The sequence below is a fragment of the Pelobates fuscus genome, chromosome 5, assembly GCF_036172605.1.
Source record: "Pelobates fuscus isolate aPelFus1 chromosome 5, aPelFus1.pri, whole genome shotgun sequence".
NCBI classification, from domain to species: domain Eukaryota; kingdom Metazoa; phylum Chordata; class Amphibia; order Anura; family Pelobatidae; genus Pelobates; species Pelobates fuscus.
In genome coordinates this window covers 12,970,954-12,998,734 of record NC_086321.1, presented here as the reverse complement: position 1 = coordinate 12,998,734, position 27,781 = coordinate 12,970,954, and the positions used below count along the sequence as shown (strand labels likewise).

The window sequence follows — 27,781 nt, the reverse complement described above, 5'->3', positions numbered from 1 at the left end:
GAGTATACCGGCAGTCAAGCTATAATGAGAATACGGCAATCTCACACTTAACTAGTGTATTGGAAGGTTCGACGTAGAACAAAGAGGTGCCCATTACATTACCTGTAACATAGTGTTATATCTGGTGGTTCATTTAAGTTGTTTATTTTAACTAATACAGCTTTGTTCTAGTAAGCATGATTTTTTTTTTTATATTTTCTTTTTTACTTACTTGTGGTTTTCACAATTCATAGACATCAGGGCCGGATTAACATAGGGGCTGATGGTACCGCAGCTCGAGGCCCATGTCCATGGAATAGGCCCATTGATTTATAAAAAAAACAAAAAACATTTTTTATTTTTTTACATTTTTTTTATACACTACTCTTAGGGTTGCCACCTGGCCGGTATTTCTCAGGTATCTGAGGCTGCCTAGCCGGTGCTGGTATTGCAGTAATACTGACAATGCAAATGTCAGTCTCAATATAAACAGAGATCATTATGCAATACCAGTGCCGACCAGTAGGGCTCGCTGTGTGTGGAGAGAGGCAGGGATAGGAAGTTACAGCATCTCCCTCCCTGCCTCTGGAAGACATGGGAACACTGAGACACTAAGGGACATTGGAAGACCTGGAAACACTGAGACACTAGGGGACACTGAGACACTAGGGGAAACTGGGAGACATGGGGACACAGACACTAAGGGACACTGGGAGACATAGAGACAACAGACTGTGTGCATCTGACTGTGTGTATCTGTCTGTGTGTGTATCTGACTGTGTGTGTGTGTGTGTGTATCTGACTGTGTGTATATCTGTGTGTGTGTGTATCTGACTGTATGTGTGTGTATCTGACTGTATGTGTGTGTATCTGACTGTGTGTGTGACTGTGTGTGTGTATCTGGCTGTGTGTGTATCTTACTGTGTGTATGTATCTGGCTGTTTTTGTGTCAGTGTGTGTATCTGGCTGTGTTTGTGTCAGTGTATGTGTACCTTTGTGTCAGTGTTTATGTGTATCTGTGTGTATGTATATCTGTGTCTGTGTACTTGTGTATCAGTTTGTATGTGTACCTGCGTGTCTGTGTTTGTGTACCTGTGTGTGTATATGAGTGTCAGTGTGTGTAAGTGTGTATGTATGTGTGTGGCAATGCATACATCCCATCATTCCAGTACCAACATTGCACACAAATACACTACTACATTCCAACACTGACACTGCACACAAATACACCCCTGCTTGTGTACCTGTGTGTCTGTGTGTATCTTGTGTGTGTGCATATCTGTGTCAGTGTGTATCTCTGTGTGTGGATGTGCCAGTGGTTTTATCTTTGTGTGTATGTATGTGTCTGTGTGTGTTTGTGTGTATACGCCAGTCTGTTTGTGTCGGTGTGTGCATGTTTCCAGATGTGTGCATGTATGTGTTAATGTGTTTGTATATCTGTGAATGTATGTCATACATCCCAGCAATCAAACACAACATGCAAACACACCCCTGCAAACATTATAAAAAACACACCCCTGAATTCAAACTCAAAAAGTATATAGAAACACAATCCTTCACTCTAATACCAATACTACACCCTACATGCACATACATACTCTATACAACATGCTCACATTCAAATGTACAAACACTGCTCTCAAATACAGCCCTGCAAGAATGACCAGCTGGCATAGCATCGTGGGAATTGGACAACAGTTGAGGGTCTATCTTTTCTCCATTCTTGTGCTAGAGGGGAGGCCCACAAACAGAGGCGGCTCTAGACTTTATGAGGCCTTAGGCGAAACGCAAACATGAGGCCCCACTAACAAAAAAGTGTCACATATACACATTGATGCACTGTCTACCTGTGTATGTGCCTGAGAGTGTGTCTGACAGAGAGTATCCTTGTGTGTGTGAATGTATGTCTCTGTGAGCATGTTTGCGTTTTTGTCTGAGACCCTGTGTATGGGGTAGCTGCTTGAAGTGTGTTCTGTGTATGGGGGGGGGGTGATGGTGAGAGGCGGGTGATGTGAGAGGCGGGTGATGGTGAAAGGGGGTTGATGGTGTGGGGGTGATGGTGAGAGGGAGCGGGGGTGATGGTGAGAGGGAGTGGGGGGTGATGGTGAGAGGGAGCGGGGGGTGATGGTGAGAGGGAGCGGGGGGTGATGGTGAGAGGGAGCGGGGGATGATGGTGAGAGGGAGCGGGGGGTGTGAAGGTGAGAGGGAGCGGGGGGTGTGATGGTGAGAGGGAGCGGGGGGTGTGATGGTGAGAGGGAGCGGGGGGTGTGATGGTGAGAGGGAGCGGGGGGTGATGGTAATGTGACAGGGAGCGGGGGGTGATGGTAATGTGACAGGGAGCGGGGGTGATGGTAATGTGACAGGGAGCGGGGGTGATGGTAATGTGAGAGTGAGGGGGGGTAATGTAAGAGTGAGGGGGTAATGTGAGAGTGAGGGGGGTAATGTGAGAGTGAGAGGGGGTAATGTGAGAGTGAGAGGGGGTAATGTGAGAGTGAGAGGGGGTAATGTGAGAGTGAGGGGGGGTAATGTGAGAGTGAGGGGGGGTAATGTGAGAGTGAGGGGGGGTAATGTGAGAGTGAGGGGGGGTAATGTGAGAGTGAGGGGGGTAATGTGAGAGTGGGGGGGTAATGTGAGAGTGGGGGGGTAATGTGAGAGTGGGGGGGTAATGTGAGAGTGGGGGGGTAATGTGAGAGTGGGGGGGTAATGTGAGAGTGGGGGGGTAATGTGAGAGTGGGGGGGTAATGTGAGAGTGGGGGGCTAATGTGAGAGTAGGGGGGCTAATGTGAGAGTAGGGGGGCTAATGTGAGAGTAGGGGGGCTAATGTGAGAGTAGGGGGGCTAATGTGAGAGTGAGGGGGGCTAATGTGAGAGTGAGGGGATAATGTGAGAGTGAGGGGGTAATGTGAGAGTGAGGGGGTAATGTGAGAGTGAGGGGGTAATGTGAGAGTGAGGGGGTAATGTGAGAGTGAGGGGGGGGTAATGTGAGAGTGAGGGGGGGTAATGTGAGAGTGAGGGGGGGTAATGTGAGAGTGAGGGGGGGGTGATGTGAGAAGGAGGGGGTGATGGTGAGTGGGGTGAGGCTGAGGGTGGTGACGGAGGGTTATGCTGAGGGTGGTGACGGAGGGTTATGCTGAGGGTGGTGACGGAGGGTTATGCTGAGGGTGGTGGGGGGTGAGGCTGAGGGTGGTGAGGGGGGTGATGCTGAGGGTGGTGAGGGGGTTGATGCTGAGGGTGGTGGGGGGAGTGATGCTGAGGGTGGTGGGGGGTGAGGCTGAGGGTGGTGGGGGTTGAAGCTGAGGGTGGTGGGGGTGAAGCTGAGGGTGGTGGGGGTGAGGCTGAGGGTGGTGGGGGTGAAGCTGAGGGTGGTGGGGGTGAAGCTGAGGGTGGTGGGGGTGATGGTGGTGGGGGGTGATGGTGGGGGTGGGGAGGGGTGATGGTGGTAGGGGGTGAGGCTGAGGGTGGTGGGGGGTGATGGTGGTGGGGGGTGAGGCTCAGGGGGGGTAATGTGAGAGTGAGGGGGGTAATGTGAGAGTGGGGGGCTAATGTGAGAGTAAGGTGGCAAATGTGAGAGTGAGGGGGTAATGTGAGAGTGAGAGGGGGTAATGTGAGAGTGAGAGGGGGTAATGTGAGAGTGAGAGGGGGTAATGTGAGAGTGAGAGGGGGTAATGTGAGAGTGAGAGGGGGGTGATGGTGAGTGGGGTGAGGCTGAGGGTGGTGACGGAGGGTTATGCTGAGGGTGGTGGGGGGTGAGGCTGAGGGTGGTGAGGGGGTGATGCTGAGGGTGGTGGGGGGAGTGATGCTGAGGGTGGTGGGGGGAGTGATGCTGAGGGTGGTGGGGGGTGGTGGTGATGATGAGGGTGGTGGGGGTGAAGCTGAGGGTGGTGGGGGTGAGGCTGAGGGTGGTGGGGGTGAAGCTGAGGGTGGTGGGGGTGAAGCTGAGGGTGGTGGGGGTGAAGCTGACGGTGGTGGGGGGTGAGGCTGAGAGTGGTGGGGGTGATGGTGAGGGTGGGGAGGGGTGATGGTGGTGGGGGGTGAGGCTGAGGGTGGTGGGGGGTGATGGTGAGAGTGGTGGGGGGGTGATGGTGAGGAGGGGTGATGGTGGGGGGGTGAGGCTGAGGGTGGTGGGCGGTGAGGCTGAGGGTGGTGGGGGGTGATGGTGGTGGGGGTGAGGCTGAGGGTGGTGGGGGTGATGGTGAGGGTGGGGAGGGGGAGGGGTGATGGTGGTGGAGGTGAGGCTGAGGGTGGTGGGGGGTGATGGTGAGTGTGGGGAGGGGTGATGGTGGTGGGGGGTGAGGCTGAGGGTGGTGGGGGGTGATGGTGAGGGTGGGGAGGGGTGATGGTGGGGGGGTGAGGCTGAGGGTGGTGGGGGTTATGGTGGTGGGGGTGAGGCTGAGGGTGGTGGGAGGTGAAGCTGAGGGTGGTGGGGGGTGAAGCTGAGGGTGGTGGGGGGTGATGGTGGTGGGGGGTGATGGTGGGGGTGGTGATGGTGAGGGTGGGGAGGGGTGATGGTGGTAGGGGGTGAGGCTGAGGGTGGTGGGGGGTTATGGTGGTGGGGGTGAGTCTGAGGGTGGTGGGAGGTGAAGCTGAGGGTGGTGGGAGGTGAAGCTGAGGGTGGTGGGAGGTGAAGCTGAGGGTGGTGGGGGGTGAAGCTGAGGGTGGTGGGGGGTGAAGCTGAGGGTGGTGGGGGGTGATGGTGAGGGTGGGGAGGGGTGATGGTGGTAGGGGGTGAGGCTGAGGGTGGTGGGGGGTGATGGTGGTGGGGGTGAGGCTGAGGGTCGTGGGGGTGATGGTGAGGGTGGGGAGGGGTGATGGTGATGGTGAGAGTGGTGGGGGGTGATGGTGAGGGTGGGGAGGGGTGATGGTGGGGGGGTGAGGCTGAGGGTGGTGGGGGGTGATGGTGGTGGGGGTGATGGTGAGGGTGGGGAGGGGTGATGGTGGTAGGGGGTGAGGCTGAGGGTGGTGGGGGGTGATGGTGGTGGGGGTGAGGCTGAGGGTCGTGGGGGTGAGGCTGAGGGTGGTGGGGGGTGATGGTGGTTGAGGCTGAGGGTGGTGGGGGTGAGGGTGGTGGGGGGTTATGGTGGTGGGGGGTGAGGCTGAGGGTGGTGATGGTGGTGGGGGGTGAGGGTGGTGGGGATGGGGAAGGGGAGGGAGAGCCTACCTTTCCCTGGTGGTCCAGTGGGTTCCCTGGTGGTCCGGTGGCCACTGCTTCCGGTCTGCAGCTCCGCATAGCTGCAGACCATGTAATCTCGCGAGATTTCAGAGCGTTGCCGTGGTAACCCGCGGCAACGCTCTGATTGGCCAAATCTCGCGAGTCACATGGTCTGCAGCTCTGCACACTGCGGAGCTGCAGACCAGTGTCTGCGATGGTGGCCGGGCAGCCAGGAGGGGCCTCGCACCCGGCGGCATACCGGGCAAGCCGCCGGGCCCCCTCCTGGTGTCAGGTCCTCGGTCAGTGACCGAGGACCTGACACACTCTGCCCACAGGCGGTTTAGGCGGCCGCGAGGCCCCAGCCAGCGCGAGGCCTTAGGCGGCCGCCTAAACCGCCTAATTAGAGAGCCGCCTCTGCCCACAAAATGCACCAGGGCACTCTCTACATTAGTTCTGCCACTGTGTTGGGGTGGAGGGCATGAAGGCATGCCAGGGGGTGGAAGTGTGTGGGGGGGAGGGCAGGATCCAGGGCGCCCAGGGTCCAATCAATGTTAATGAGAATGACAATAAAGATTACAGTGAGAAAAAGGTTTCAAACAAATTACAAAGCAGACACAAATGCAAGAAATAACGTTTTGTGTTTTGTATAAAGGAATGAAGGGGCTAGTCACTGGCAATGTCAGTCCCTGCAGTATAAAATGCTTTGCATTCTTTAGATTTTGTTTAGCTTAAGGTTATGTTCTCTTTATTATTACCATTTAGAGTGTTTTTCTTTCAAAAAATCAGTTTGAAATGCTACATTTGTTTCTTGTCTCAGCCTACCTTCGATACCTCAAAAGTGATGGGAAGTTAAACTCCGTCATATTTAACAATATTGAGTTTGCTGATGGGAAGCAGCACACCTTGCTCTTGCACCTTAGTGGCTTACACCGGGGGTCCAGCACTGCTGAGCTATACCTGGATTGTATCCAGGTGGACGCTGTCAAAGACCTACCACGACCTCTGTCTGGGATCAACATGGACACAGCATCTGTGCAGCTGAAAACCTTACAGAAACGGCCACAGGTACTGAGAGTGTAATCATTTGTCCCATAGCTTAGCACGCCAGCTTGCCCCTCCACAACCCTTACCCTTACCTTATTTGTATTTAACGTTTAAATAGCTTCGAGAAACCCCTTCACCCGCTTTTTTAACCCAAAATAATAGTTACCTGTTTCGACCCGTATTAATGTGACCCGTATCAAACTGCTTTATACTGTGATTGGCTGGGGAGATTAGACTTGTAACTGGTTCCTGTTGCAGGATTCTATGGATGAACTGAAGCTGGTCATTGGGGGTTCTCTATCACAAATAGCCTCCATACAGGAATGTTTCATGCAGCAGAGTGAGCCCGGACAATACGCAGGTGAGATATTTATTTGTATTTATGAGATGACAGTTAATGTCAGACAATAAACCACGTTCTCCAGCTCCTTAATTATCTCTTTGTTGTACTAAAAGCCTGTGCAAGAAAAGTCATTTCTTCTTATCCTATTGTACAGCGCTGTGGAATTTGTTGGTGCTTTATAAATAATAATAATAATAATCTGACAGCTTGTATAGGATCTGGGCATATCTGGCTCCCTCTGGGGCACAATATTGCATGCCTGTATATCTGATTCCTGCTAACCACATTGTCCGGCTATTTATACTGAGGTGTACATTGTCAGGTTTAGAATGTACACACAATCACAGAGAAATGGATCATATGGGCTTCAGTCGATTCCTGTCGGTTACAATGGAAAGATAATATTTCTCTAAATTTCCTGCAACGTGTGTTGATGAGAGGTTCTGATTGGTTATGTCCATTACACAAAAATCCCTGAAAAGCTATTGAGCAGTTTTGATTTTCTCCAAGAAACATGTTCTACTGGAGGTGAAGTGTTCCGTAGTCCTATTAACCCAGTTAATGAATCTATCCAGCAATAGTTACGCTGCCTGGTGGGCACTGAAAGACTTCCGTAAAGGTGGTGTCAGCAACGGTAGCTACAGAATGGCAGGATTTCATTAAACAGCCCCGAAACATGCTTCCAAGATCCTAGTAAATGGGAAAACCATCCACATTTATTCTGATTAATTATTCTTTCTCTCTCATTGAATAATATCCTGCCTGCCATCTGGAACAATATACGTTCTTCACAAGAATAAATAGAATTGTCTACAACCTTAAAATACATTTACGAACTTCCCTGGAACACATTACTTGTGCAAAATCTGGGTAAATTATTCCAATTAACATCCCTTTAGCCTTTAAAGGGACACACTAATTAAAATAACATATATATGATCACTATCCGCCAATGTGCTAAGCAATTTATCACATGGCTTAGCTCAGGAGGGTTAGTAGTGGAGGTAGTGAGGGGTGGCCAGTGAACTCCATGTAATAAGTCAAACTGATCAAAAATGGCTTCTTTGGGGGGATGGGGGCACCAGGGCACTCGTGGCACTAGAATCACTGCAGCGGGCTTGGAGTGTTCATTTAAATGAGTTACTAAAAAGATGTGTTATATGGCATATAAGTTACATTGTCTGTTATGTTATGTGTTTTTATTTTTTTGCATTCTTAGTTTGTGCAGTACAGAGATATAAATGTAGGTTGGTTGAGACACAATAGCATGAGCATGGTTGACAATAAAAAACAAGTATAATGTATGTCAGAAATACTCATTTCATTTTTTTCATGTAAAAAACAGTACATGTGAACATGTTAAACAATATGAGAAATGTAATGTTTGAGAGTAAAATAAAACAGTGACAAAGCATGCCATAGAGAGTAAAGACCCCCGTGCCCACATAAACACATAATCAGTCAGATGAGTAAAAGTAACCACTTTAATGACTGCACGTTAGCCCATGGAGAGACACCCCCAGACCCTGGGCAGAGTTAATCCAAACCCCACTACCAGCAGGACACAGTCCCAATATTCAGATGTAGGCCTGTTAGTAGACAACCAGTTAGCCACCAGGGCCATGCCAGCAAGCCACGATTTAGAACCTGGATTGTCACTTTTGTCACTTGATGCCATGGAGTAGCTTGTCGAGGATCAGCAATGCTATGGAAGCCCAGTCGAAATAGCCAGATGTGGTGAGTAGATAGGGATTGGAGGGTGATTCGGATGGTTCACCGTAAACAGAGATGTAGCTCAGCTTTGGGGGTCTTGTATGCTCTCCGTTCTTGGCCTTGGTGTTGATTAGTTAGTGCCTCATGAGCTGTGTACGACTTAAATAGTGTTGCCCAGATTGGCCTGCAGATGGCATGAAGGGAGACCACCTTCTCCATGGAGTGCTTGGTGTGCATAACAGGCTCAGCTGCAATCTAGAAGGGTAAGTGAGTCCTCCAACCAAAATGCGGAGTCCGAGGGTAGACTGAGATGACCCCACCGAACCACGCAGGAGGGAGGGGACTGGGCCAGAACCACGTAGAACGAAGAGTCTGGCACATTGCAGACAGGCAGGACAGAAGGATGACATGATTTTATTTGTCCCCTTGAAAAGCCAAAACATGATTTTCGAGCCATACTCCAGAACCAGCACCTCTTACATTTACTTCCGCTTCTCTGTGCTAGATGAGGAACCAAACCACGTTTGTGGATCAAAAGATTTGAAGAGTGTGGGAGCTGTTTTTCCACGCGATTAGTCAGCATGGCGGTCTGGCCCTGCCCCCCCTTATTTAAATTTTATAGAGTTTATATATTATATGGTTTATATATTATATTTGCTGTATGTTTGATATGTTACATGTGTTATATGGTTTACATATTATATAGTTTATAGATTATATTTGTTGTATGTTTGATATGTTACATGTGTTATATGTTTTACATGTTATATATTTTATATGCTATGTGAATTTTATATTATATTTGTTGTATGTTTGATATGTTACATGTGTTATATGGTTTACATGTTATATATTTTCTTCTAGGTGATGTCAGCAGACAACTAGTAGGTCAAATCACACAAATGAATCAAATGCTGGGCGAGCTTCGAGATGTTATGAGACAGCAGGTAATCCTCTTTACTGTGAGGATATTTATGGGGTGATAAATATTAAAAATAATATTGTTATAAAAATGAACAAAAATGAATTTAATAAATTTTATTATATCAAAAATTTATATATAGGCACGGTTCCCCTTGATTATTAATTTAAAGCTGAGAATTACCCACTATTTTTTTTTTTAAATCTTTATTTTTGCTGTGCAGATACATAGTACAGGCTGGCAAGAGGTGCCCCGAAAGCAGTCCTCGAGCTTTTCCCACGTGGAACATGTGGGGCACATAGATAACAAGCACAATTTTTTATGCATTTATCAGGCTTAAACAATCGTAGTTAACCAGAGATTGAAAGTTTTATGCAGTTATCAGGCTTAAACAATCGTAGGTAAACAGAGACTGAGAGTGTAATTAAGTTAGATCGTTGCAGTAATGTAGTTATAAGAAAGTAGGTTAGATTTAAATTTTATAGTATGTAGTAGGAACAGGCTGGGTCATATAATGTAGTATAACATCGGCTTGAGGTGTGTTATTAGGCTGCAAACAGACTAGCTCTATTAGGTAAGCTAATTAAGCAATACGTTGTAATACAAATAATAAAATTTCTATCATTCGCCTGTCACAGGGAGGTCAAGGCATGAAAAATTAAGAATAAAGATTTGGCGGGACATAGTCCTCAATGGCTGCGCAGATGTGGTAGCATGTCAGCGGTCCAGGCCGCCGTGCGGCAGCGCGAGTTAGTGGGCATCAGCCTACACCTGTGGTCGGCTCTGGCAGGGCACATACTGAAAAGTCCCATGGGGCCTTGGCGTCGCAGATCATGGTTGTCGCTCTCCGGTGAGCAGCTGTGCCGTGAAAGGGAAGATGTGCGCCCGGTTGGTCGCCGTCTCTTGGAGCTTGTATGCAGCTTGTGTGGGAGGCCGGCTCATCAGCCTCGTTCTCTCGGGTGCTGGGGTCTGGATGTTCGCCCATGCGGTATGGCGCCGCTTTGTAGGTTGCAGATGTCCCTGGGCGAGGAGCGGTTCTGGTATGAAGGGTGCTCCCCTTCTGGTGTACGCGGGAGCTGGCGCCCGGGAGATGCATTGAGTTTTCTTGCCGTTTGGGTGCCTGGCGTAGCCACCGACGGGTGGCCGCCCTGGGTGCCGCTCGCGGATGTCTGTTTAAGTGGAGGCGGATCGTAGGGCGTATCCACGCCGCTGCTAGTTTCATTACCATCTTGAAGGTCTGGCCTTTAGTGTGGAGTGCCGACCAGAGGCTCGCGCCAAGCCGGGCTCTCCCCTTCGCGGGCTGCGTCTGAGCCGCCATCTTGGGTGGGCCCATGCATTGCCGCCTGTCTGCTGAGTTTGTCGCTTGGTTGGGGGTGACCGTCCCCAGCGAGGACCGGGATAACCCCCGCCGGTCCATGGGGGGGGGGAGGTAGCAGGGCTGTGTTTGTGTCTCGTATGGGAGCGGGTCCCTTGCCAGGTGATCGGCCGCCTCCCCCATGCTGCAGGCTCCGCTCCATTGTAGGCCGCATGGCCGGTCCCGGCTTCACCAGGTTGGGTCGGTGCCGGACTGGTATCGCCTTGATCCCTGCGTGGTGCTGCATCTTGCTCCAAGCACCTTAAGTTGCTAGCCCCTGTGGTTTGGGCAGGATTAGTGGATTCGTTTCTGCTGGTGCTGGAGGATTCAGGATGCACGTCCGGCCATCTTGGCTGTCAGGCCCCGCCCCCATTACCCACTATTTTAATTCTTATAGAGCCTGGAGTACGTTTTATTAGAGGATTTGTATTTCACACATTAATCACAAACGAATTATACAAATATAATTTATTGTGATAATAATAATAATAATGATAATAATAATATCTAACATGCGTGATAATATTCAGTGAATATTTAGGTATAGCATAAGTATACAATATGGCAGTGATTTAACACAGATTACAGACAGCTAAATAGCAACCGTTATATCGACATGTATGTAGTTTTCAACAAGATTTGCAACAGGACACGTTACTTTGAAATCAGCTTGCCAAACATTCCTTAAAAGACCACTATAGGCACCCAGACCACTTCAGCTCAATGAAGTGGTCTGGGTGCCAGGTCCATCTAGGATTAACCCTGCCTGCTGTAAACATAGCAGTTTCAGAGAAACTGCTATGTTTATAATAGGGTTAATCCAGCCTCTAGTGGCTGTCTCATTGACAGCCGCTAGAGGCTCTTCCACGCTTCTCACTGTGATTTTCACAGTGAGAAGACGCCAGCGTCCATAGGAAAGCATTGAGAATGCTTTCCTATGGACTGACTGAATGCGCGCGCGGCTCTTGCCGCGCATGCGCATTCAGCCGAGGACGTCAGAAGGAGGAGGAGAGTCCCCAGCACCGAGGGAGCCCAGCACTGGGGAAAGGTGAGTGTTTAACCCCCTTCTGCCCTCTTCAGCCCGGCGGGAGTGGGACCCTGAGGGTGGGGGCACCCTCAAGGCATTATAATGCCAGGAAAACGAGTTTGTTTTCCTGCCACTGTAGTGGTCCTTTAACACAGAACACAGTATCTCACAGCAGCACAGCGTAAAGCAACAAAAACTTTGTCTGACAGTCAAATTACACTGAATTAACTCATTTACTGCTGGCTGCAATTCTCATAGTGAAGATATCCTTTTATATTGCAATTTTACAAATAAAATATTTCTCATACTAGATCAGTTGACCATTCCTATATTCATCCAATAAGAATAATTCTCACCAGAATTTTTACCCTATGCAGAAATTTAACTTCCCTAGTTAAAGATGACTATCCTTAATCCAGATAAGTCAATATATCTGGGTAAAGTTCAGTATTCTAAATTTTGGCAAATTACCAGTGAATATATTGTTTAATTATTCCACCTGCAGGAATGGAATTTTTGCTGTTGTTTAATGCCAAATTGAACCCTCATTGTCAGACAAGGCAGTTACCAAACCTTGCATTCTGACACCTAGTAAGTTTTTCAAGAGTCAAATACTATTAAATAAAAACTGAAAATCAGAGCACCGCGAGCCAAAAATACCCCCTATGGTCTCTGCCATTGCACAGTTCCAAAGTAAATCCAACAAATATCTACAGCAAGGCATTGTGGGACAACATAGTCTATGCCATGAGTACATATCTATAGGCACATACCCACTGCATCCACAATACAGTCTGTTATAATATGGAGCTATTATATGCGAGCATGGAGCTTTATCGTAAAATGTTAGAAAGATGTGCATTTACTTCCTAGCGGCCTTGCTGACACAGTGTGTAAATGATTAATACATTGTCTCCATTTATAGTGATTACACGGAATGGTAGGAAGTGTAGTTCGGTTGATGCCCGGCTGTTTTACAATGTTTCAAGCATGTTATGTAGGCAATCTGTGCAATGAAAACGTATTTAAACTTGTTAAATGAAGATTTTACCTTTCCTAAAGGTGAAGGAGACCATGCTGCTGAGAAACACCATCTCTGAATGCCAAGCCTGCGGTTAGTACATGAATCTTCTCTTCGTAGCTGATCTTTTAATGAGATAATGACATACGGCAGAGCAGAGCGCACACTGGAGGTTCCATTTTTTTTAACTCTAGTTTTGGTTACTTGCAGTAAACAGAAACCAAAAACCCCTGACATTGTTCCATTGGATCACTGGTCTCTGTTAATGTTCCCAGTGGATCTTAATAGAAACTGGAAATGTGAGATTAACCCAGTGAGAGCCAGAGTCATGTATGGTCACATCAAATACTGCAAACCCTTTCGATTTCCCAAGAGACAATCAAAGTGTGGAATGATGACATTTGTAACTAGGTAATAATAATGACAAAAATAAAAGTTACAACCTTGTAAGGAAAATGTTTAATTAAAAAGGCTAGTACAACAAGGATACTTGGACAAATAGAGGACATTCGTTGCTGTTAGAATAAATAATGCGAAGAACACCAGAAACCAGGAGGACAATAAGTTCCTGGGTTATTCACTAAGGTGAGAATTGCCAGGAATTAGGATAATCAGGAAAATAGTTGAATTAGAAAAATTCTCCAAGTTAATTCAGTTTTCAGTTCAGCTAGTTTTGCCTTAAATTAATATTTCTAATGCTCATATCAGCAGATATAGAGTGATAATAGGAAGATGAATCTCTGCCCAGTAAATACCAATTGCATGCATTCATTTTACAATGAATTGGTCATAACAAATGCTTTCCAGGCTTCTCATTACCCCAGGTGCTCATCATTCTGGTATTCAGTAACGGATGATATTAATGACCCCAATAACTACGCAGCCAATATACATGGGAATTAATGTCAGTTTCACAGTATCTGGCTCGTAACATATTATTATATTTTATTTATGTATCTTTTACCCCATGACAGGTTTTAACTCCAATGAGGACTACCCAACACCAGCTCCGGTCCGGCCTCAAAAGCCTAAATGTACGGCATCCTCTTGTTTCCAGGGAGTGCAATGTACAGAGACATCTACTGGGTATCAGTGTGGACCTTGCCCCAACGGGTATACGGGCAATGGCATTATCTGCACTGACATAGATGAGGTATTAAGTTTATTTATATAATGAGTTTATTAGCAGTGGTTGAACATTTTTGAAAACGGCACATTAAAGGGATTCAATAGTTACTCCACCACTTCATCTCAATCTCTCGGTACAGTGTCCTCTTCTTTTAACCCTGCAATGTAAAACATTGTGATTTTTTAGAAACTCCAAGGTTAGACCACGTCTAGTGGCTGTCATACTTTGCAAAACTCGATCATGTAACGCAGAAGTCCTATAGGATGGAATTGACTCAATGCCCCTTTATGTGGAACATTGAATTGGACCGTCGCAGAGGAGGCCACTTCTCCTCGTGATGTCGTGGGTGGGGGGGAGGGGGGGAGATAAACAGCGCTGAGGGAGCTTTGGCACTGGAACTTTATTTTTTTTTACTTTTTTTATGGCAAACGGAGGCCCAATTTCTGACTAGGACAGAGATACTATATTGTTAGGAATATGGATTTGTATTTCTAATGCTATATAGTTTCTTTAATCTCTGATTATTTGTGTCATTGATTTTTTTAAATCTCCATCTCTGTATTCCAAGACACGTTTCTCTGTATTTTACAGGTTACTCCATGCATCATAACCTCTGTAGCCCGCTGGTTATGATGAGTACCCTGGCCCTGTTTCCTGGTGATGGGGCAAACCGTTTCGCAACCGTGCCGACGGTCCCATGGGCGTCCGCAGGAATTTTTCCGGGGGGGGGGGGGGGGGCATAATTGTAATGACATCCATGCTTGGCTCCTTTTTGACAGTGTCATGAAAGGGAAGGAGCATAGTCATTTAAAGGAACATTCTGGTCACCATAACAACTAAATGAAAATGCTATGATGCAAGGAGGCCTCTGGGCGCTCTCTTTCCTTTAAGGGGTGAAACCACTCTCAAATGGTTTACCCCCAAAGGCTTGCTCCAGCTCCAGATCTCCAGGTCGCTCAATGGTATTCAGCTTCTTAAACGGAGTGTCAGGAAGTGCAGATTGACGTCAGGCATGGGTGCAGCTGATTGGCTAGAGTGGCCAGCTGACGCTCTAAGCCAATCGCTAGTTCCAGATTCATAAACATTTTTACGTTTTCATGAATGGGGAGCTACTGATTGGGTTAGAGTGCTAGCTGACCCTCTAGCCAATCAGCGGCACCCCTACCCAGCTGCCCTCTGTGTTTCCTGACACTCAGTAAATTAAAGTGAACACATTAACACGGATATTTTTTTTTTACCTGGGGAGATGAGAAGGTTCATAGTTTCCCTGTCAGGCCCAGGTACCAAAGCCTTATGATGTGGTGTCCAGAATGAAGTGCTCCAATCTCATTTTCTTCTCCTTCATTTGACACAGTCTTCTTTTTCTTCGGAGGCTCCTTCTGCAGAGGCGGCTCTAGACTTTATGAGGTCTTAGGCGAAACTCAAACATGAGGCCCCACAAAAAAAAGTGAAAAATACATGCAATACATGCACACTATCACATATACACATTGATGCACAGTTTACCTGTGTATGTGCCTGAGAGTGTGTCTGACAGAGAGTATCCTTGTGTGTGTGTGTATGTGTGTGTGTGTGTGTGTGTGTGTGAGAATGTATGTCTCTGTGAGCATGTTTGCGTTTTTGTCTGGTACCCTATGTGTATGGGGTAGCTGCTTGAAGTGTGTTGTGTGATGGTGAGAGGGAAGAGGGTGATGGGAGAGGGGAGTGATGGTGAGAGCGAGAGGGGGGGCGATGGTGAGAGGGAGAGGGGGCAATGGTAAGAGGAAGAGGGGGGTGATGTTGAGAGGGAGAGGGGGGTGATGGTGAGAGGGATGATGGTGAGAGGGAGAGGCGGGTGATGGTGAGAGGGAGAGACGGGTGATGGTGAAAGGGGGTGATGGTGGGGAGGTGATGCTGAGGGGGGGAGTGATGGTGAGGGGATGTAATGCTGAGGGAGGGGGTAATGCAGCTGAGGGAGGGGGTGATGGGGGTAATGCTGAGGGTGTGAGGGGGGTGATGCTGAGGGTGTGAGAGGGGGGCGATGCTGAGGGTGGTGAGGGGGTAATGCTGAGGGTGGTGAGGGGGGGTGATAGTGAAGGGGGGTGATGCTAAGGGTGGTGAGGGGGGTAATAGTGAGGGGGTGATGCTGAGGGTGGTGAGGGGGGTAATAGTGAGGGAGTGATGCTGAGGGTGGTGAGGGGGTAATAGTGAGGGGGTGATGCTGAGGGTGGTGGGGGGTGATAGTGAAGGGGGTGGTGGGGAGGGGGTGATAGTGAGGGGGTAATAGTGAGGTGGGGTGATGCTGAGGGTGGTGATGGGGGTAATAATGAGGGGGGGTGATGCTGAGGGTGGTGAGGGGGGTAATAGTGAGGGGGGTGATGCTGAGTGTGGTGAGGGGGGTAATAGTGAGGGGGTGATGTTGAGGGTGGTGAGGGGGGTAATAGTGAGGGGGGGTGATGCTGAGGGTGGTTAGGAGGGTGATAGTGAAGGGGTGGTGGTGAGGGTGGTGAGGAGGTAATAGTGAGGGGGGGTGATGCTGAGGGTGGTGTGATAGTGAGGGGGGGTGATGCTGAGGATGGTGAGGGGGTAATAGTGAGGGGGTGATGCTGAGGGTGGTAAGGGGGTAATAGTGAGGGGGTAATGCTGAGGGTGGTGATAGTGAAGGGGTGGTGGTGAGAAGGTAATAGTGAGGGGGGTGATGCTGAGGGTGGTGTGATAGTGAGGGGGGTGATGCTGAGGTTGGTGAGGGGGTAATAGTGAGGGGGGTGATGCTGAGGATGGTGATAGTGAGGGTGGGGTGATGCTAAGGGTGGTGAGGGGGGTGATAGTGAAGGGGGTGGTGGTGAGGGGGTGATAGTGAGGGGGTAATAGTGAAGGGGGTGGTGGTGAGGGGGGTGATAGTGAAGGGTGGTGGTGGTGAGGGGGCTGATAGTGAAGGGTGGTGGTGGTGAGGGGGGATTATAGTGAAGGGGGGTAATGCTGAGGGTAGTGAGGAGGGTGGTGAGGGGGGTGATAGTGAAGGGGGGGTAATGCTGAGGGTGGTGAGGGGGGTAATAGTGCCCCCCCATCACTCACTTACCTGATCTGTAGGCTGCCTCTGTGCTGCTCCCCTGCGGTTTCAGTCATGAGAGGTAGGCAGGGATAAGCTGTGGTTTCCTGCCTTTCAACGGTATTGCAGTGTATTCTCACACAAACCAAAAATAGCAGCACAAGCTGGAAAATCCGGGGGGGGGGGGGGGGGGGGGGCAAGTGCCACCTCTTGCCCCCCCTGCGGACGCCCATGGACGGTCCCCCTGTGTCCAGTGTTGATTTCTGCAGAGCTGCAGATTCTGGATCACAAAGTTGGCATAAATTGTCTCTCATATGGAGCCAGCTGAGCTGGACCTTCCTCTTCTAAACATTGTGTGACAGTTGGAGGAGCCCAGACCCACAGACACGGGCACGGGAGATCATGCAGTGAGTGTGGATACCTCTCTCTGTATCCGACCAGATGCACCATCCCCAGCAGGCAAACATCACTTTCTGTGAGAGCGGTGTGTCACATCCTTTTGTAATGTTGCCGAATTAAAGACCAAAAAGACACAAATATAGAACGATCAATCAGACACCAACTGTAACAAAACAGTGAGGAGTGAAAATTGAATGAGTCTGGTGACGTTTAAGATTGAAGTATTGTTTTCCTATTTTTACTTCTTTCAGTGTCGATCGAATCCTTGCTTACCTGGAGTTCGATGCATAAACACTACCCCTGGTTTCAAGTGTGAAGCTTGCCCCCCCGGGACTAAACTAACTATTGTTCAAGGCGTTGGCAAGCAGAACAAGCAGGTGAGCTCATATCGTCATCTACCAGATCTTCCATACGTGTAAACTGAAGCACAAACCAGATAATGATGCCTCGCTACTATTATATTATATAATGATAATATTTGACATCATATTATATGACACGCAGTTTGTTTTTGTAAAATTGATTTTCCGCTCATTGCTCTTATTATTCCGGATCACGGGGCTGGAGGAATGATCCAGATTTTGGTGTTTTCAGTTAAGCCACACATTGAATCCCCTGTATGTGGCTGGCAATACCGTGTATTAGTTGTGATTAGTTGTGATTTTTGCTTTGACAGGCCTGCGAGGATATCGATGAATGTCAAACGAGGAATAATGGTGGCTGCGTGGCTAACTCTATCTGCGTAAACACATTGGTAAGTATTTTAATTACCATATCGTTATATATATTAATATATAATAATTATATCTGGGATTTACATATTTAAACATTCAGTGTATAAAGGATGCTGATTTAGTACAACTCTAGTCTCATTAGTGTTTTCTTCTAAACCTCCGAAGGTCTAATAGCTTTCTGTGCTGTCATTGTAGCGTGCCCAGTGCGGAGCCTGTGCCATCAGTACCATCACTCAATCACACGCTTATATAACATTGCCAACTGTACGCAGCCCTGGGCAATCAGCCCTGGCCATTAACTGGTTAAAGAGGACCTATTCTGTATATTTATTTTAGCAGTACGTTTCTAAAGGAATATGAGTGAGGAGTCTGTGTGTCTCTTTCCCTCTGCTGCAGGGTATATGGAATAAATCAGAATGATGTTAAACACAGATGGACGTTCTGGATTTTCAGTTTCCATACCGTTATATTGACTCAGTGACAGCTGTTTTTATATAGTGCTTTACATAAGGATTTGCTGCCTCGTTCCACTTTAACTTAAACTCTCAGATCAGACAATCCTGTTACATAACGATAGCATAATTACACGGAAAAGCAATTACAGGGAGAAAAAAATACATGCAGACAGACAGCATCGTTTCCTTAGGATACAAACAAAATATTTCATGTTTATATTTTAATGGAAAAAGATTGACGTTCACACGTAAGGCAGTGATGGTGTTTACGGTGACGAGAGACAATCAGGGAAACTGTACTCAGAGGGTTAATACAAAGTCTGATTGTTTAATAGTAAAATGTCGACATTCACAGATCTGGGGGTTGGAAATGCTTATTCATTAACTGTGAATTATAGAGAACCGACATGCAGCTTGCAAACTGTACCCAAATCTGAAAATGTCTATGTCCAACCTATTCTATCTTTTTAAAGAACGTTTATTAACTAACATTATTGATAAAACATCTAGCTGACCCAGGCTGGAATCGAATGGATATTCTGGAGCCATAAAGTAATGTTTCATTTTCAGTTTTCAGAGCAGATTTGGAAATCACTTAAACTTGTGGGTTGTTTGTTTTTGACACAGTTTAGGAATACAAAGATGTACAGCTGTGACAGTAATAGCAGACATACAATGAGTAGACAAGCTTTATAGTGTGATTGATGAAGCTCTGATTACACAAGTCCAGGGCTATATCTGGCAACTCAGGATGGCATGTCATGTCACTCACAGACAGAGGCCTTGTTTTATATTGAAGAAGAAAAAAGAACAAAACTACCGTCAGGCTAGCCAGAGAACACCCAATAGTAGGTAGGTAAGGCATGATGTTCTAACTGACAATACAATGATAGAAGAGAACATGCTTGCTATCAAAATATACTGCAGGAGAGGGAACCACTGGGCCCAACACTCTGTTACATTACCGCAGCCAAACAGAAAGCAAGAGAAAATGACGTATCAAATAAATAGGCTTGAAAGAGAAAATCTGGCAACATAAAAAGAAATGTAAAAATTGAATTAAACCGCTTAACATTGCTCATAGCTTGTAGGCAAACTGAGGTCTACGGATACCAGTCGGGCATTTCATTTCCAGGTGAATAGTAACAGACTTAGGAGTTTTTATGACTCCTTGTGGATCATCAGTAGTGATAGGAACGTGTGAAAGGGTTAAATATTTTTGGAATCTATAATACATTGTTACACTGCTCGGTTTCCCTTTTGTATGACCGCAGGGCTCTTACGTCTGTGGGCCTTGTAAAGCCGGCTACGTTGGTGACCAGAAGAAAGGCTGCAAGCGGGAGAGCAGTTGCCGCAGTGAGGGATCGAACCCGTGCCATGCCAGCGCTCAGTGTATTGAGGAGAAAGGAGGTGTCGTTATCTGTGTCGTGAGTATCACCGATCATTTCAATCCATCCTTTTATTCCAGTAGGACAAGCGGGAGTCAGTCAGTGTGTGTTTCCGTCGTACTTGTTGACTCTCAGACAAATACTGGGAAGATGAATGTTACGTGGTCCGTATGAATATTGTGGTCAAACAATTTCACCATCTCTCCACGCTGAGAGCCAAACAAGGTTTCTTCCCATAAACAATACAATGAACATTGTGCCAAAAGGACCGTCACATCATGTAACCTTCTATGGCTTTAGTCAAACAAATTCTCTTGTCGGTGATGGGTTACAGGAGAATTGGGGGAATTAGGTTTAAACTCTGTTGCTGTCATGAAGCAGTGATGAGTAATAAACGCATTTTCATATTCAACAGTTGTGAAAACGTTACAGAAATGCTTATTAGTCGGCATATTGTATGACATTTTCCAGATATTTAAGATAAAACAATATCCGATGAAATAAAATATAATAATGATAAATTATTCAATAAAATGTTAAACATTAGAACTCTGAATGTTCTCTTTTACCAATTTGTGCTAAGTAGAAACGCCAAAGTGAGGTCCAATCCTTCAGTATAGAATGTTAGATGCGTTTGCGAGGGTTGGTTGGAACAAACCTGGTTCCGCTAGTTTGAGAGCTACGTTATATTGCCAGATTGCTAAATTGCTATGGGGGTTAGGCCCGCTCTGACTCTGGTTAAGTAACGATCCCTCAATTTAAAGGTGGATTTCATTTTGTCTGAGGACCTGTCTGTCTAGGGTATGGATACAGGGCTGGAGAATTGTGTTAAGTAATTAAATCTTGCTCTGGCCTTTACAAACATCAGATAATCTGGGATTTGCACACAGTTTGCAGTGTCTTACATGACCACCCCATGATTGTCACTTTAGAACAAGCATTTCTAGGTGTGTAGTGACTGTGTGACGGTAACGGACACAAAAGTGCAATCTCTGAATAATTTTTACACGGGAAATCCAGCAAAACTCTCACCTAAATATACTGCAAGTTCAGCTAACGAACACTCGGTGGTTCTCTAGGTATTCTACTGCCATCTAGTGAGAAATACTGGGTGCTGCATTAACCTAGACATTCTACTGCCATCTAGTGAGCAATACTGGAGAATCACCTTTTTACCGTGATGAATACTGGCTGTTACAACTATCTGAGCATTCTTCTGCCATCTAGTGACAAATGTTGAGCATATCACATCATGGTACTTCAATCACAACAGTTCATTTTTTCCCATTTACTTTACTAGTTAACACAGTGTGTCTATCAATTTCCCTGGACATATTTCAGGTCAGAACAGAAAACGTCTGTGAATACCCCAGTGGGTGATACTCTGTTTAACCCCTTAAGGACACATGACATGTCTGACATGTCATGATTCCCTTTTATTCCAGATGTTTGGTCCTTAAACATTTTAGTGTCATCTTATAAAAAGTGCTGGTTGGTGCATTTGAAAAACAAACAAAAAACATTCTACTGCCATCTAGTGAATAATACACGGTAATGCATTTGAAAAAAACAAACATTCCACTGCGGTACAGTGAGGAATACTGGTTGGTGCATTATAATAATAATAATAATAATAATCATTTGCGATTCTTATAGCGCTTTTCCCCCTGTAAGACTCTTTACAAATATACAAACATGAAGACATAAAAGTTAGGAGTTTCTGAAGGTCAGATAAGCGGACTGAATGCCTGATGGAAGAGGTGGGTCTTTAGCTTTTTAAAAAAAAAAAAGTCTGTAAGGACGGTGCTTCTCTGATTCCGCACGTAAAGAATTCCAGGAGGTCGGGGCAGCGTGGCTGAATGCCCTGGAACCTGAGTCTGTCTTTATTCTTGACACTGACAGGAGGGATTTGCTGGCTGACCGAAGAGAATGTAGGGTGTCAGGAGCTCTTTCAGGTACTGCGGGCCTTGATTGTTTAAGGCGTTGAAGGTCAGCAGGCCATATATGTTTGCCATTTAATTTGAAGCCAATGCAGGGAGTGGAGAACAGGTGTTATGTGGCAGGAGTGAGTTTGATTGGTCAGTAGTCTGGCTGCTGCATTTTGTTCAGTCTGAAGGCGATGGAGTTCTTTTTCTGGGAGGCCCAAGTAAAGTACATTGCAGTAATCTAGCTGAGAGAATAGCATGGATTAATGTTGGCATATCATCCGGTGACATTAAGTGTTGTATTCTGGTTATGTTTTTCAGATCAAAGTAGGCAGATTTTATTACAGAGGAGATTTGCTGTTTAAATGATAGTCCAGAGTCAATCAGCACTCCAAGGTTTCATACCTTTGATGAACTCATCAAAGTTCAGAGCCTCCAAGCTCCAGGCCAGTTGGGTGATCATGGGATATTTTTGTTGCCCGTGGTCCTCTCTCCAAGAGTAACTCTGTTTTGTCTGGGTTCACTTTAAGCCAACTAGCATTCATCCATTCCATGAGGTCTGCTAAGCAACTGTTGATGCGGTATGTTGGGTCGGTGGTATCTGGAGCAAAGGAGAAGTAGAGTTGTGTGTCATCAGCGTAACAATGATACCTTAAGCCATGTCGCCTAATGATGTCCCCCACTGGTAGCAAGCAAATTGCGAATAGCATTGGAGACAAGATGGATCCTTGTGGACCTCCGCAGGCCAGTTCTGTTGGTGCAGATGAGCTTGATCCTGATGTTACTCTCTGTGACAGTGTTTTGCTATTGCTATTGGGTTTCTGACTGTGGTTTCTGTTGTTTGGCACCTCCGGCATTGTGTGCTCTTCGCCATACTAGTGTTGGCCACCCACTCTGTCATATCTCCAGGTTAGCAGTCATCAAAGTGACTGGCTTATTAAGAGGTTATGTTAGACATTCACCTGGTCTCGACTCAATAAACTGTGAACAGCTTTCCCTCCCCGCACCCTGATTCCTCTCCTAAAACTGTCATCAAAACCAAACAATAAGCCCTCAGTGAACACTATCCTAGCAACCTGGCACTATATAAATAGTAATAATAATAATAATTATAACTTGGACAAATAATGTGCAAACTACCTGCACTTTATGAATGAATGATTCATCTTTTACTGCATTAGGATTCAGTGGACCCTCACACCCTACTCGTTCACACGCAGTATGTCTCATTTGATAACACATTATGTCTTTTATTCCAGTGTAACGTTGGATGGGCTGGCGATGGGTACATGTGTGGAAAAGATACTGACATTGACGGGTATCCCGATGAAGCTCTGCTGTGTAAAGAAAGCGTCTGTCGTAAGGTTGGTGGCCTTCGGTGCCTTTTACTTTTTAAGGAGGCAATTCTTAAATCCTCGTAATATCATGTTGGACAAATCTGCCTAAAACTGCTCTGTCGTTCCTAGCACATACCGTAACAGAACGAAATAATGTCAAACTCCCACATATAGGAGAAATCAATAAATATACCTGCTGTGCTACTTTCATTTATTAACAATGGGACCTTCCTCTCGAATGCTGCTTACCTTTATGTTATCTCATACCTCTGTACACAGACTGACTGTCGTACTGTAGAAAACAGCCCCCTTTTCTTCTCATACCTTACCGGAAACATTGTACTTTAACCTAGCTCAGCAAGTACACTGTCAGGTCTGCAGCCTATAATGCACTCCATATTACAGATGCTTGGTGCGACTGTACTTACTTTGTGCAGGCATTACCTTCTCATACAAACATTATTTTTTACTTTCTGACCGCAGATGCGAATCACGAAAATGCTATCAGATCCCCTTTAACTATGGTATTTGACCAGTGTTGTTTATCTAATTTTGTCACTTCTACTAAAATATCTGAAATATGATAAGATAATAATAAATAAGATACGTGACACCAAATAATGTCTACAACTGTTTGTGCCCTGAAATAATTTGGTGAAAAATGAACAAAACAAAACAAAAAATTTAAAAGTGTACACAAAAAAAAAAAATATAATTAAAAAGTGTATTTCGTAATGTGATTTCGTAATGTGATTCTTTTAGCTATTTGAACGGCAATACATAAAGTAAATGTGCTAACCAGTGTTTCAATTTAGCTGTAGTCATAGTCTTTTGATTAAAAAGCCATTTTAGTTTTAGTTGTATTTTAGTTGTCTGATTTGTTTTAGTTTTAGTCGACTAAAATCTGACTAAAATTGTTAGTCGACAAAATTAACAGAGGTGCTAACTAATGCTTCTTAGGTCTCAAATCATTTTCTGTAACAAAAATAAATGAGTTAGGGTTAATATATTATCATTTTAATTAGAAATTGAAAACTACTTAGCAATCCCTTTTGGTGCCTTATCACCTACAATCTCACTGTCCGTCTGTTCACTATGTCACTAGCAATATTCCCGAAGTGTATTCATAATTTCTGAGTTTCATTCAGAAAGATTTACTGCTGAACACTAATGTCATTTGAAAAAACAGCATCCGATTACTGTCAGAGTTATCAGCAGTTAAATGTATCCCATGCTTCAACATAATTCATTAACCAGGTGCCCATATTACATGTGCATTGTCAGGACCCCAATAGTCCTGATATTCTCTACAAAATTGTAACAGGACCGCCTGATTTCTCAATAATGTTTGTCTTATCTAATGGCTAGATATTATTTATTATCTACGGTTCTGAACACCAAACTAGTTATTTCCATTTTCCTAACCAATTGTGGGGATTGTTATCCTTTGACTATAAAAATATATATTTTTTTTTAAAACCCCAAATTCAATACCAGTGTCGTCCAAGGAGGCCCCATCTTCTAAAATATAACTAATCCACAATTCTGTATCTCCTCTAGGTATTTTAGGTTGCTTTACGAGCTGTAGTAGGTTTTTAATGGGCTGTGCTGGTCCTTGTGTTCACATTTTGCCAGTAATAGCACCTTCCTTTGATTTATGTAACAATGGGCAGTATTTATTCCATAATCACCTTCTCCTATCTCCTCCGCAGGACAACTGTCTCTACGTTCCCAACTCAGGTCAAGAGGACACAGATAGGGACGGCATTGGAGATGCTTGCGATGATGACGCAGATGGCGATGGAATTCTTAATGAACAGGTGACTCTTCCCATAATTCCATTAATCACGATAATGTGGAATTGAGTTACTTATTAACGTTGTGGTAAACTGACAGACAGAACGAGTTAAGCTGCTGAGAACCCTGTGCTTCTACATTAATAAAGGAATCTTATCGCATAGCTTTACATGTTAATGGAATCCAGAATGTTTTTACAAATAGATGAACAGAATTTAAAGCGAAATTAAAGCAAAAATGTGAAATTTCCAAGTTTTCTCGTACAACGAAATATATTTGTACCAATTTTCACATTTAGTTAATTTCATATCTTAGTAGAGTCTGACTTTAATAGTTATTATTGCTAATGTATAATTCTCCAGTAACGTAACCTGGATTTCCAGCTGTTGGGGAGTACAATCCCCATCATCTCTAGTTAGTAATTCCTATTATCCTCAGATAAACTATCATGCTATTAAAACACATGGCCACATGCCAGCTTCTCTGCAGGATTGTCTGCCTGAGACGGGTTCTGATACATCCATGTTTGTTCTTAGGATAATTGCATGCTGGCCATCAACATCGATCAGAAAAATAGTGATCAAGACATATTCGGAGATGCGTGTGATAATTGCCGTCTAACATTGAACAATGACCAAAGGGACACAGACAATGACGGGAAAGGAGATGCTTGTGATGATGATATGGATGGAGATGGTAACAATATGCCCTTACAGATATATAAATCCTCTATACAGCTACATACCCAACTATAAGCTAACATCTATACTCCCAACCTTAAGATCTATCCACCAAACCTTGAGATAATATCTATCCACTCAACCTTTAGATAAGATCGATATACCCATTCTTGAGATAAGATCTATCCACCCAAACTTTAGATAAGATCTATATTCCCACCCTTTAGATAAGATATATCCACAAACCTTTAGATAAGATCTATATACCCATCCTTGAGATAATATCTGTATACCCAAACTTGAGATGAGATCTATCCACCAAACCTTGAGATAAGATTTATCCACCAAACCTTGAGATAAGATCGATATACCCATCCTTGAGATAAGATGTATCCACCCAACCTTGAGATAATATCTGTATACCCAAACTTGAGATAAGATCTATTCACCCAATCTTTAGATGAGATCTATCCACCCAACCTTGAGTTAAGATCTATCCACCATACCTTGAGATAAGATTTATCTACCCAACCTTGAGATAAGATTTATTTACCCAAACTTGAGATAAGATATATATTCCCAGAGGCGTGCTAGAAACCAAAGGATTGGATTAGTGCAAAAATTGCCCTGGTGCCACCCCCCAATACATCTTCCACCATACCATACATCTCCTCCCCCAATACATTCTCCCCACACACATGCAGACAGATACACATGCAGACACACATAGACACAAACACACACATATACAGAGACACACACATACATACACACATACATACAGACACATACAGACAGACACATACATACAAACACACAGACATACATACAAACACACACACATACACATAGACACATACATACAGACACACAGGCAGACATACACACACACACACACATACAAACAGACACATATACAAACACACAAACATACATAGATACATACATACAGACACACATACATACATACAGACACACATACATACAAACAAACAAATACATACACATACAAAATGTTTTAGTCACCCTCCTATTTCCTACCTTTTAGATGCAGGAGGGTAACTTTCCCTGGGGTCCAGTGGTTCCCACTCTGACTCCCTCCTTATCCCGCGCGACTCCCTGTGTAAGCTGGGAGGAGTGACCGGGGCAGTCACTTCCTCCCAGCTCAGTCTGATCTCATCACAGGGGGCCTGGTCATGCTGTTAAAGCACCGCAGCGCTGACCGGGCCCCCTGGAATTACATTTATTACAATTACATCTATCTACCCAACCTTGAGATAAGATCTAACCCCCAAACCTTGAGATAAGACCTATCCACCACACCTTGTAATAAAATCTATCTACCCAACTTGAGATAAGATCTATCCCCCAAACCTTGAGATAAGACCTATCCACCATACCTTGTAATACAATCTATCTACCCAACCTTGAGATAAGATCTATCCCCCAAACCTTGAGATAAGACCTATCCACCATACCTTGTAATACAATCTATCTGCCCAACCTTGAGATGAGATCTATCCCCCAAACCTTGAGATAAGACCTATCCACCATACCTTGTAATACAATCTATCTACCCAACCTTGAGATAAGATCTATCCCCCAAACCTTGAGATAAGGCCTATCCACCACACCTTGTAATAAAATCTATCTACCCAACTTGAGATAAGATCTATCCCCCAAACCTTGAGATAAGACCTATCCACCATACCTTGTAATACAATCTATCTACCCAACCTTGAGATAAGATCTATCCCCCAAACCTTGAGATAAGACCTATCCACCATACCTTGTAATACAATCTATCTGCCCAACCTTGAGATGAGATCTATCCCCCAAACCTTGAGATAAGACCTATCCACCATACCTTGTAATACAATCTATCTACCCAACCTTGAGATAAGATCTATCCCCCAAACCTTGAGATAAGATCTATCCACCATACCTTGTAATACAATCTATCTACCCAACCTTGAGATAAGATCTATCCCCCACACCTTGAGATAAGACCTATCCACCATACCTTGTACTACAATCTATCTACCCAAACTTGAGATAAGATCTATCCCCCAAACCTTGAGATAAGACCTATCCACCATACCTTGTAATACAATCTATCTGCCCAACCTTGAGATAAGATCTATCCCCCAAACCTTGAGATAAGACCTATCCACCATACCTTGTAATACAATCTATCTACCCAACCTTGAGATAAGATCTATCCCCCAAACCTTGAGATAAGACCTATCCACCTATCCTTGTGATAAATTCTATCTACCCAACCTTGATATAATATCTATCCCCCATCCATCATTGGCCTTTGAACTCTGCCCAACCCATCACATCTAGATTGAAGTC

The 27,781-nt window shown here is 45.3% G+C and overlaps 1 protein-coding gene across 1 annotated transcript in view; it reads left to right on the top strand.

Moving 5' to 3' along the window:
• The window catches only part of THBS4 (thrombospondin 4), a 64,081-nt gene that overhangs the window by 13,628 nt on the left and 22,672 nt on the right, over positions 1–27,781 (top strand). The window contains exons 3-13 of the mRNA XM_063453576.1: positions 5,945–6,192; positions 6,430–6,532; positions 9,092–9,174; positions 12,593–12,644; positions 13,526–13,704; positions 17,359–17,484; positions 17,784–17,861; positions 19,571–19,723; positions 22,869–22,973; positions 24,659–24,766; positions 25,280–25,439. Of these exons, the coding sequence (XP_063309646.1) occupies positions 5,945–6,192; positions 6,430–6,532; positions 9,092–9,174; positions 12,593–12,644; positions 13,526–13,704; positions 17,359–17,484; positions 17,784–17,861; positions 19,571–19,723; positions 22,869–22,973; positions 24,659–24,766; positions 25,280–25,439 (1,395 nt within the window). The remainder of the gene's footprint in view (positions 1–5,944; positions 6,193–6,429; positions 6,533–9,091; positions 9,175–12,592; positions 12,645–13,525; positions 13,705–17,358; positions 17,485–17,783; positions 17,862–19,570; positions 19,724–22,868; positions 22,974–24,658; positions 24,767–25,279; positions 25,440–27,781) is intronic.